This window comes from Dermacentor silvarum, chromosome 1, assembly GCF_013339745.2.
Source record: "Dermacentor silvarum isolate Dsil-2018 chromosome 1, BIME_Dsil_1.4, whole genome shotgun sequence".
In the NCBI taxonomy this organism is placed as follows: Eukaryota; Metazoa; Arthropoda; class Arachnida; order Ixodida; family Ixodidae; genus Dermacentor; species Dermacentor silvarum.
In genome coordinates this window covers 249,509,719-249,521,854 of record NC_051154.1, presented here as the reverse complement: position 1 = coordinate 249,521,854, position 12,136 = coordinate 249,509,719, and the positions used below count along the sequence as shown (strand labels likewise).

General features: G+C 45.4%; 1 protein-coding gene across 4 annotated transcripts in view; it reads left to right on the top strand.

The window, feature by feature from the left end:
- The window catches only part of LOC119437039 (sec1 family domain-containing protein 2), a 45,920-nt gene that overhangs the window by 32,423 nt on the left and 1,361 nt on the right, over window positions 1-12,136 (top strand). For 3 of the 4 annotated variants that reach the window (XM_049660239.1, XM_049660238.1, XM_037704108.2), the window contains one exon: window positions 20-175. The exons of the other annotated variant lie outside the window; for it this stretch is intronic. In XM_049660239.1, coding sequence (XP_049516196.1) covers window positions 20-175 — 156 coding nt within the window. The remainder of the gene's footprint in view (window positions 1-19; window positions 176-12,136) is intronic. 4 annotated transcript variants of the gene reach the window in all.

Below are 12,136 nucleotides of genomic sequence, written 5' to 3'. Positions count from 1 at the left end.
GAGGGTTACTCTCGTGCAGGAGCATTCTTGAAGAAGGGAACCTGATGCAGCCAGCCGTGTACAAGCCCTTGCTGAAGCAACTGCTGCAAGACATTTTTGACCCCAATGTGTCAGAGGCACCACAGCTCGACTACCACTCTGGAGGGCTCAGTGATATGTTAAAAGCAGGATTTGGGTAATCCACTCCTTTATCTACTCTCAGAAATGTCTGGCCTCACTCATGCTTAACAGTGTAGCTGGCCTAACACTCTGGTTGCTGAAAGCCAGCCTGTTAGAACATTTTTCCTGCCGAGAGCATTGAAAGATGAACGGTTCACTCGTGCAGAAATTGGCATTCAAGAAGCCACAATCAGTGCATAAAAAAATTTTAATCTCCATATTTCTTCTTGTGCAGGCACAAGTTCTTAAATAATATTTTAATGCTAATAATTGATAACGTGACTCACCCTATTCATTTTTCTAGTGAGGTAGTCATTTGCTTTGTGCTAGAAAAAAAGATAAAAGGAAAGATAAAAGGAAAGCACAATTTTAATCTTTCATCTAAATTACTCGATGAGGCGGCCGATACTTCTATGAGAAATCAAAATGCCTAATTAACATAATTACTCTAACTAACTTTTTATCTAATTATTTTACAGCACATATTTAAATGTACGAGTTATAGGCAGTGAATTCACAAGGCATATCCACTCGGAACGAATTCTCTGGGCTGCACCAGTTTCAAGGTATTAATTTTCAAAGTGTCCGACAAAATGCATTGGTGTTCCAGTTACTTGTGTGCTTCAATGCATAAAACAGCGTTTTTTTTTAAGATGTAACTGGAACGCCAATGCATTTTGTCGGACACTTTGAAAATTAATATGCATCTCTAAACTGGTGCAGTCCAGAGAACTTGTTGCAAGTGATACACCTTGCCAACTCACCGGCTATAATTCGTAGATTGAAATATGTGCCGTAAAGTAATTAATTAAAGTTTATCAGCGTAATTATGTTAGTTACTTATTGAAGCATTTTGATTTCTCGTAGAAGTAGTGGCCGCCTCATCGAGTAATTTAGATCAAGGGTTAGAATTGAGCTATCTGCCACAGGCAATTTATAAAAATTTCGGACCTTCTAAAAAAAAACAAAAAAAAAAAAAAAAACACCCGGTATAATGTCATTTAGGCTTCTCTGTTGTGTAATAATTATCTCAGCTTTTTCATTCGCTCATAGTTTCATAGCTTCAGGATGCTCATCTGCTCACCATGAAGGCTGCCCCTTTGCTTCTTTAGAGAGCTGAGGCTGGCACACTTCCTGCAGACTCGCTGCACTTAACTTTTTTTTTTTTAGCAGTGCTGGTGTAGTTCGCATTGCCCCAGGGTCAGTTGCACGTTGTCCATTCACCATGCCGAGACCAAGGTCAAACATCTACTAGTGTGAGGAAGAAGATCGGCACGCTGAGCAGCCCCGTTGCCATCGTGTGGCTCGTACCCAGTTCGCTCTCTGGCTATGCCCTACCTGTTGGTGCTGCGTTTCTCTCTGCCACTCTATGACCCAAATAAGCCCACATTACAATTGGTGGAAGCGCTGAGTACAAACGGATATCTGGAACTTCGCAACCGGACACTACAGCCTGTCTTCATTATGCCGGAAGAAGGACCACCACAACCACAACCCGCTGCCCGGTGACTACCTTGGTCTGCCCTGGCCCGTTATGTCAACGCGACCCACCCATCTTCAGTGGTACAGAAGATCATGACATAGAAGACTGGCTCGCTGACTAAGACCGGGTGAGCACCCACAACCACTGGGACGACATCCAAAAGCGGAATTACGTGTCGTTTTACTTGATCAGTGCTGCCAGCGTGTGGCACCGAAACCACGAACGTGATCTCACGACGTGGGCGGCCTTCAAAGCTAGCATAACGGAAGTATTCGGGCGCCCCGCCGTTCGCAAGCTTCGCGCCGAGCAACGTTTGCGTGGTCGTGCGAAACAGAGCAGGGAGACATTTACATAGAAGATGTTGTCGACCTCTGCAACCGTGTTGACGCCGCAATGGCTGATGCCGAGACGATCAGGCATATCTTAAAAGGCGTTGAAGACGACGCCTGCCAGATGCTGCTGCCGAAAAACCCGGCAACAGTGTCAGAACTCGTCAGTCTCTGCCAAAGCTTTGATGAACTACGCAAACAACGCGTAGCCACCCGCCAATCTCTTCCACAGGCCACTTCAATGTCGAGCTTGGCTGTTGCCCCGGATAACACTTCGCTATCAGTACAGATCAAGGAGTTCGTCCATGAAGAAGTTGCTCGTCAGCTTTCGCTGATGCCGCTTGCACACGGCCAGTCGAGTTCTCCATTGGCGCCCGCTCTGCAATGTGTCATCAAGGAGCAGGTAGCCGACCATGTCCCGCCTTCGTTCGATCAGGCTCTGACTGCCGCTCCCCTGATGTACGCCAAAGTCGCTGCGAGACCTGGACTGCAGACCTACGTTCCACTTTGCCCGCCTTTGCGCCCTCCTGTATCCCCTTCCACTCAACCAGTGGTACAGCATACACGACCTCAAGACCATTGGCACACGTAAGACAACCGTCCGATTTGTTTTTATTGTGGCCGTGCTGGACATGTGGCACGTCACTGTCGCCTACTTGCACCGAACGTCTCCTACAATATGCGTCCATGGGCCGTATTCTGAAACGTTCGCCTAGGCGAAATTTCGCCTAGGCGAAATCAGCGTGCGCGCTGATTGGCTGGTTGAGCAAAATTGAATGATGTCGGGCTCAACCACCCAATCAGCTCATCCAATTTTGCTAAAACAGCCAATCGGCGCACGCCTGAAAGCGAAAAAAGAAATTTCGCCTAGGCGAATGTTTCAGAATACAGCCCCATATGCACCACGTTTCCAACAACGCCACAATTATTCAGACAGCTATAAATCTCCTCCTGCCGCTGAGACCGCCTTCTCCGCTCGCCGTTCACCATCTCCTCGCTGGTGCTCCGTTTCGCCCATGCACCGTCGGCGGAGCCCTCTGCACCAGGAAAATTAAATATCGCAGTTCAGGAGGCAAGAACTGCGGTGTCAGCAAAATGTATAAGGCCTCATAGTTTCCCGAAAAACTTTATTGAAGTCGCAATAGAAAGAATATTGACGCTAGCCCTTCTCGACACCGGCGCTGCACTTTCAGCGATAGATGCCCGTATTTGCCGCAAAATTGGAAAAGTGACGACACCGCTTTCTGGATTATCCCTTCAGATGGCCAACGCGCAGCACGTCGAGCCATCCAGTGCCTGCACCACTCGTGTTGTCATTCAGGAGGTTCTCTATCTCATCGAATTCATCGTGTTGCCATCATGTTCTCACGCCGTCATATTAGGATGGGACTTTCTCTCCGCACATCATGCGATCGTCGACTGCGCCTGTGCCGAAATTGAGCTGTTTCCGTTTTCGACAGATATGCCAACAAGAACCCTTGTTGTAAAATCACCGTTTCCGAAGATACCGTTATACCTGCCTAGTCTTCTGCTCTTGTCAGTGTATCTTATGCCTATGTAGATGCCGGCACAGTACTCTTCATGCCGTCTGAACTCTTAGTTCACCGCCAGTCACTACCACTGCCGTTCACTGTTCTCGAGTTCATCACTGGCGTCTCTCTGATGTGTGTGTCAAACCCATTGGCCAAACCAATTACTTTACGCCGCTGTGAAAGCCTTGGGAGAGCAGAGCCACTGGCTTCACCTTCAATCTTTGCCACAATGGACGACTCCGCTTATCTTGCCGCACTCGAAGAATATCCTCCTCAGTCACTGCCGCGTTCTTTTATGCCGTCTATTGCCAGTGACCTAATGACGACACAGTGAGCCGAACTTCTTCACTTGCTCCAAGGCTTCTCTTCCTCTTTTGACTGTCAAGCAACGTCACCCGGCCGCACAACGACTGTTTCACACACTATCAACATCGGGTTAATGAAAATTACGGTCACTGACCAAGTCAAAAAAGTGTTTTGACATTTCGGAGCCTGTACAGGTTCCTTGTTCACAATGCAGCGGACGTAGCATCGTTGTCCAGTTAAATATGCAGTATATGATGTAATGAACGGGCATAAACTTGAGGCATGTTTCCATCTGTCCTGTTAACGGTATCTGGCGTCGTCTGTATCAGCAGAGATTCTAGCAGCAGTCTCGTTGTCGGATTTTTCTCTTTAGCCATGATTGCAGCATTTTCCCAAGCGATAAAATGCTGACTCTTGTGCACATGCTCCACCAGTGCGTTGTACACGTGGCGGTGATTTTGAACATCGCGCTTGTGCTCTTTCAGTCGTCGAATGAAGTTTCCTGTTTCGCCAATATAACAAAAGTTGCAGTCTTGGCACGGGATCTTATAGATTACCCCCGGGAACTTTTCGTCTTGTAAGCAGTCCTTCACGTTGACAACTTTGCTGCGGAGCCCAACATGCTACCTGACCAGACGAGCTTTCGTCGAACTCTTGGCTACTATCAACATCGGACGCCATGCACCCATTCGGCAGCGCCCGTACCGAGTATCGGCGAGCGAAAGACACGTTATCGGTGACCAGGTGAACGATGTGCTCAAACGCAGTGTCATCCAGCCTTCTAGTAGTCCCTGGGCATCACCAGTCGTCCTAGTTAAGAAAAAAGATGGCACCATACGATTTTGCGTTGATTATCGAAAGCTGGCAATGGGCCAATCACACGCAGGTTCTGTCCTGCCACCTACTTGCAACTACACAATCCCACGTAATGTCAAATCTAGGGAAGTACTTGTCTGAAATATCATATTCAAAATCTTGCTCTGGGAGTTCATCAGTTCAAGGTGTGCAGCCAGATATTCCACTATCAGAAAAGGATGTCTACTATATGAAGGTTTCCAGAGAAACTAGGGAAGCAGTGAGCTTGCATGAAGCCTTTCCATTGTACCAGGTGTTTAAGCGATCACTGTCATAAAATCATTAAATATAGGGGATTCAAGACAATGCTACTTTTTGCTGGCCAAGATTTGCAACAAAGATAGACAAAATAAAACTCCCCGACAGATAATTTAGTAACTGAATTATCTAAGATTTGCTAATTAACATTTAATTATGTTAGGCCATCAACGCCAATCGGACATCTGTGGCTAACAGCAAGCTCATCACAAATTGGCTTCTAAAACAGATAAAAAGTCCTTTCTTAAAGCATGCTGACCCATTTTGCATGCAAAACAAGCCGAGCGTATCATGAGTGCATGTGACCACACCTTAATATTACTATGTCAAATTATGGCAAAAGTTATGCCACAAAACAAAATCAAGAAAACCTTGCAATGTCTACATGCTGTTGGCAACAAAACAGGCCCTCAGTGTAGCCATCTGAATTCACTGTCAACCATCGCCAATGACTGTTCGTTTTCTTGTTTTGGGTGACAAGCATAAACCAAATGCGAGCCGCCAGTCAAGAAGCCTTGTGCAAATCAGCTTGGCACTCTGGCTGGCATGCCATGGGATGTCACATGTTCTACACATCACGACATAACCTTAAGCCATGATCACACCTGCTCCTGACACGCTCGGTTTGTTTTGCACTCAAAAAGGCACAGAACGCTTTGTGTCGGCATGCTTTAAATAAGTGATTTTTATCCATTTTAGAAGCAGATTTTTATGAGCTTGCCATTACTACAAATGTTTGATTGGCAATATTTTGGTGACATAACAATGTTCATTACAAACTTAATTGGCAAACCTTTGCTAATTAGGCTGCTAAATTATCAGTTATCTTTCTTTCGTCTGTCCTTGTTATGAACCTCGTCCAACAAAAACTGCCATTGGGTTTTGAATCCCCTATTTTTAATAATTAAATTTAGTCACCACGGAAGCACCCGTTACTGTGAAATTAAAGCCAAGCCATGCTTGACGAAGTATTCGCAAAATCAGTCCATGTGTGCAGAATAGCTTGACCAGTCACAGAACCGCCACTGGCGAGCTTTCTTTTTAGCCTCTCTGGCTTGCTTTTTGTCATTGTGGTGAAAGCTAAAATGAAACTATAGGATGGCCACTTGCTTTGACACCAAGCAACTGAAGTAAGGCATAGATATAAGACAAAGCTGCAGGAGTTTGCCACAGTATGTGTGCACTTTTGTGCTCTGTGAAATCAAGGGCTTGTTTTGTTCTGCATGCCTACCATATCTTGACTGGTGCTAGTTATGCATTTCATTACTATACAGCCATTAGCTTGCACAGATGATCCCTGGCTATAACTGCAATGCGGACACCTCTCAAATGCTCTGGGAACATGTTAATGGTGCCGTACTGATGTTTGTGCATAACTTGACTGCAGCTTATATATCTCAAGCTTTATGTTACCAGGAGCTAAATTAAACTGATGGGATTAAACATCCCAAATCTGCACAGTGACAAATGACACGCAATAGTGTAAGGCCCTGGATCAATTTTTACCTTCAAGGCTTCTTTAATGTGCTCCTAATTTTTGGAGCACGAGTGTTTTTACATTTTACCTTTATGGAACGTAGCCTTTATACAGCCAGGAATTTAACCTGTAACCTGTATGACCACATTCAATAATTTTGGCATTACTTTTTCTTATCATGGTGCCTTTCTGTTGCAACAGGGATTCACTCACATAGTGCCTGTGCTGCCTGTCTTGTCATTGGAACTGACATCTGCACAGTGCGAGAGTATCACTGACAAGCGGAGTGCCGGTTCGCAATTTTTTCTCATCACGCACATTGGTGCAGCCCATTATCCCAGGATAAAAACAATACACCCAATGTGACCTTCCGAGAATATGGCCCCCGACCTGTACACAGAAGGCGAAGGGCTCATGAGGGCTGAGAATTTGTGCTGTGGCTGAAAAACATGGAGATGAATAGTACAGTTCCTGATCATTACCGTGAATAATGAACTTTACTTTCAAAAGCTACCAGGGTGATGACAGGACTGCACAGCTGGTGTTCACGGTCACTGTACATATTAGAAGCAGGACAGGTGCCAGCACAGTAGCTGCAGCTGGTTAGGGGCCGGTACCAAAGTGTCCATGGGCCCGATCTGCTCTGCCTGGCTTGCAAACTTCAGTTTGGAGACCCTTGGAGTACCATCAACCATCACTAATAGGGAATCTTTAGAAATAGGTGACCCAAAATTGTCAGATGCTGCTGGCTGTGCTTGCAAAAAAGCTTGGATTATACACCTGGGCAATAACACCAAAGCTATTACTCTGATATACTAAGGTTCCTTTTGCATACGCTTAAGCAAATTGCTGGCATACATTATTTGAGTCTGCCTTCTATCAAGCACAAAGCGCAAGACACAGTCGGGACACACTGTCTGTAGAAAAAAAATTTTGTGAGAAACCATGACCAAATGCAATATATATGTCATCTTGACGTCATACTCTTGTCATATGGGTTGTTTCAATGTTGATTTGAACAAATGAGCATAGAGAGAGAAAGAGAGAGAGACAAAACTTTATTTTGATGGGGCACGGAGAGGGGTGGAGCCTTCAGTCCAGGGCCCCAGCGGCAGTGGCAGCACTTTCGGCTCTGGCGATCAGCTTTCGCTGATACTCCAGTGCCAAGCTGGTCAACACCATCTCCCACTGCTCGTGCGTTGCGTTTCGGTTGGGGGAGTTATTGGGGATTTTTTGGCATGCCCAGGTGGTATGGTAAAGGGTAGCTCGCTCTGTACAGAAAGGACAAAGGGGCTGATAAAGGGTGGGTTACATCGCATGGAGGAGCGTGAGGTGAGGATAGGTGTTAGTTTGGAGTTGTCTCCAGGCCGTCGCTTCAGCTCTGGTTAGGGATGGGTGCGGTGGCGGCATCGTTCTTCTCGAAAGGCGGTAGTGCTGAAGTATCTCATAGCAAGTGTGTAGTAAGTGTGGACTGGGGTCTTCTGGCATCTCTTGCAGTGCCTGGTTGCAGTGACCTCGGGCTATCGTGTGTGCACGATGGTTTCCGCTGACGGCTTCGCGTCCCAGTGTCCAGATTATCGTGCTGCGGGGTATTTCGTTGAGGCGGTTGAGAATATGACATGCTACTTTATGTAGATGGCCGTTAACGTAGGCTCGACATGCTGACTGACAATCTGGAAGAATATATATTTCATCATCTTGTCTCGATGCTGAGATGGCAAGGACAATGGCGGCCTCTTCTGCTGCGGCGACGTTCTGCGTACCAACGGACGTGGATACCAGTTCCTGCTGTCTGTGTCCTGCCACACTGATTACTAGAGACCGGATTTTAGGCAAATGCCTTTTTTGTTTCTTGCGCTCCTATCGCCCCATTTTGATATATGAGCATGAATTAGACATTAAGAAGGGCTTTTATAGTGTTTTTATAGTGCCCATAAATGCCTATAAATGCCTATTTTCAATATCGGCGCCTATATGAACACTATTTAGCCTGAAGTTTCGCTTTCGAGTGCAGTTAGAGATCATTATTCATGTTACCGGGCAACATTGACTGTTCGGAACTCTATGGGGTTCATCCTAGTCATCTAGTTCAAGCAACTTTCGGAAAACAACCCCTAGCAGCTGTGAAATGGGACACGCCGCGGTTGGCGAATGCGAAACTGCGGAGAGCCATCAGGGGAAAGGAGAGTAAAGAGCAAAAGAAGAAAGAAAAAAATGTAATGTGCACGTGGCTTTTGTTTTGTTTGTGATTTACTTTTTCATGTGTTCACTGCCATCGAGCGTTCCTTCTCAGCGTACAAGATCATTCTCAGTGACAAGAGGAACAATTTTGATTCCAAAAATCTGGATATGGTTGTAGTTTCAATTGTTTCCACAATCTTCACAGTGATTCTTAGACTACGTTCCGCGTGCTCTCCAAACAAATTTCTTCAAACACGTGCACTTCAAATGGGCGGAAGTGTACTTGGCAGTGTTGGGGCGTTTTTCCTGTACAGTTCCGATAATGTCATTGTATATGAGAAAATTGCCAGAGTTCTACCTAACAGTCCTCATGTAAGAACATGTTAATTTCTTAATAAATTGTAGTCTCTCTTGCATTTATTATTTGTCTGTTTTTGTTGTGTCTTAATTTAATTGCGTCAGGCAGACACAAAGTAGCGCTTTTTTTAATCAGTATTCCCAGCTTTCAAGTATTCTTTTTCATACCTGTTTCACCATATACAATGCTCGAGTACAGTGGCTGTTGAACATGAATATGAGCATATGACCAGTTGAATTAAGTCAATTGATCGTCATTAGGCCAGCAGTTGTATGGGACAATTACACGGCTATGTTCAACTGTTAGCGCCTTTGTGCCATCATAAACAATAACATTTCTTGTTTTCCTGTCGTAGATACAGGTCGCGCATGTCTTCGTTTGAAATTATTTGCATATATGTAAAAATTTCTTGTGCCTATATTTGCGACGTTGGAGGCCTAAAACGTTGCTTTGCCTGCCTATTTTTGGCGCCTAAATCGCGCTTTTTTAATGCCTAGAGATCCGGCCTCTACTGATTACCATGCCCTCCCCATTCGGGTACATGGCCGCATCTGCCCAGCAAGCTGTGGAGAGAGTGCCATATCTTTTTTCTATTGTTTTCGCTCGTGCTTTGCTCCTGCCCAAATGATATTCCGGGTGCATGTTACACGGAATAGGGGCCACCATTATTTGCTCATGTAGGGACTTGAGGAGTACTTGTTGACTGTTGGTTGCCGACACGGGGTATTGCAACCTTCGAAGAGTTGCTCTGCCTGTTCTAGTGATGTTGAGGCGTGCGATTTACGCATGTTGGTGTGCTTCAATCTGTTCTTCTAAGGTGTTGTGGATGCCCAGGGATAAAAGTTTCGTTGTTCCTGTGCCTAGAGGAAGGCCAAGGGCTTGTTTGTATGCTTTCCGCAGTAACACATTTATTTGGGCGTTTTCTGTTATGTTAGGTTGAGATAAAGTGTCGCGTACGTGACTCTACTGACGATAAGGGCCCGAGTCAAGCGTAGTAGGTCTTCTTCCCTCATGCCAAGGTCTACGACTGGTGACTCTATTGATCATGCGAGCTACACTGTAGGCAGTTTGTCTTAGTGCATTTATAGTGTGGTTATTGTTACCATTATCTTGCATGTAAACACCCAATATATGTAGAGTGTTTCGACTCTGGGTATAGGTTTTTTGTTGAGGTGTATTTCTATGGCCTCTCTACCTGGGCTCTCTCTTCTGGATTTCTTTTTGAGGATGAGGAGCTCGGATTTTTCTGCGGAGCATTGGCTGCCCTCTTTGGCGTATTCGGTGACAGCGTCTGCTACCGCTTGTAGGGCGTCTTGCTGTTCTCCATGCACACATCGAGTAGGGCGGGAAGGAGGGCTCAATGTTCCTCAGCTCCCCCACATCCCCACTTCACAGCACTTTTGCAAGCTCAGTTTAGCGGCACACTAACTAGCTACAACGTTGCCAAGTGTCTCAAATGGTGCCATTCCTGAACATTTCATCATGAAATTGCAAACTTGGCACTTAATCTTCAGTACCCACAACTTCAACACATGACACTGTTCCAAGTTACCTGCCTCTCATACTCATCAGCAAGTTCTACAGTAGACCAGACACTGAGGCGAATCTGCACCTCTTTCAGTAGGCTTTGGGTAGGGTGTGTGTGGAGAGTGGGGGGCATTGCACCCTAGCCCCCATCCCCTTGTGTGCATAAATGAGCATCAATCTGCATGCTCATTGGCTGTTTGTGCATGGCCAGTTCGAATTGTCATCAAATCAGTGCTGCTTGATTTAGGTTTCATGAATTGCAGTTGAGTTGAAGAACAAAGAAAACTGCTGTCACCACCTCGTACTCTGGGAGCAAGAAAGCAGCAGCTGAAAGGTTGCATATTGTTGGCATTTGGTCAGAAAATGTACTTGAGATGCTTTTCATGTTGAAAGGTGTTCCTGTAAGCTACAACTTACTGTTCCGCTGCTAACAGAGCATCCTAGTGTACAGAGGGGGCTAACTGCTCAGTGAGCACTGAACTGGAGTGTGGAGGATCAGCAGCAGTTGTGCTAAAACTTTTGGCGAGAATTGGCTGCAGTGAACATTGCACATGCCTTTCTACCCATGTGTGTGCTTGCTGTGCTTAAAATATCTTGTCACTGTTTTCCTCGATTCATCAAAGCATTAGTGCCACGTATGCCGTAAAAACACCTGGCACCCAAAGGGTTAAATGCAATTCTTGGCATGGGAAGTGTGTCTGACATTTTGAACAAGAGCGCATGCAACAACACAATGCCAATTAATGGCATTCACTTTTGTGTGTTGACATGCGCCTTAGCTTAGCAAGTTTTTTCAATGCTTCAGATTTTTTTGCAATGTACCTGCTGAAGCACCCAAATCCTGCCTCATCCATCTCATGTTCTTGCTTGCTGATTGCAAATTAGTTCAGTCCATGGTTTAATTACTGCACCAAGGCATAGTAGCTTTCATTACAATGTAGACTAATTTTCCATTACTGCTATTTAGGCACCAATTCACCTCCAAAAAGTGATGAACTGCAGCATTTTTTAATCCTTTAAGTGCCATGCCAGAGTATACTTGTCTGGCTGCCGATTCACACTCCCGACTGTGCCAAAGAAGATTCGTAAATGTGAAACACAGTGGTTGCGCCATCTACTCAGAAATTGTTATTAAAGTAAAATTTTATGGTAGGTGTTTTTATACAACAGATGGTGCGACAAAGCTTGATTGCCTGTATTACTTGCATCTCTCTCTCTCTCTCTCTCCCCCTCTCTCTGACATGGCACACTGGTGCAATGAGCCTGTGTGTTTTCGAATGAATTCTGGGGTTTTACATGCCAAAAACCACGATTTGATTATGAGGCACGCTGTAGTGGGGGACTCTGGATTTATTTCGACCACCCGGGGATATTTAACGTGCCCCCAATGCATTGGACACGGGCGTTTTTGCATTTCGCCTCCATCGAAATGCAGCTGCCGCGGCCGGAATTTGTTCCCGGGACCTCATGCTTAGCAGCGCGACGCCATTTAATTCTCAGATTTCAAAATTTGTTCAGTGTTTAACAACATATCCCCAATAAATAACATTTGAATTTATAAAGTGTGCTAATGGTGTTACTTATAAATTGAATTTGTAGCAGTTCGGAAAAACACCTAGCACCTCAAGGGTTAAATGTGGTTCGTGGCATGGGAAGTGTGTGCAACATGTT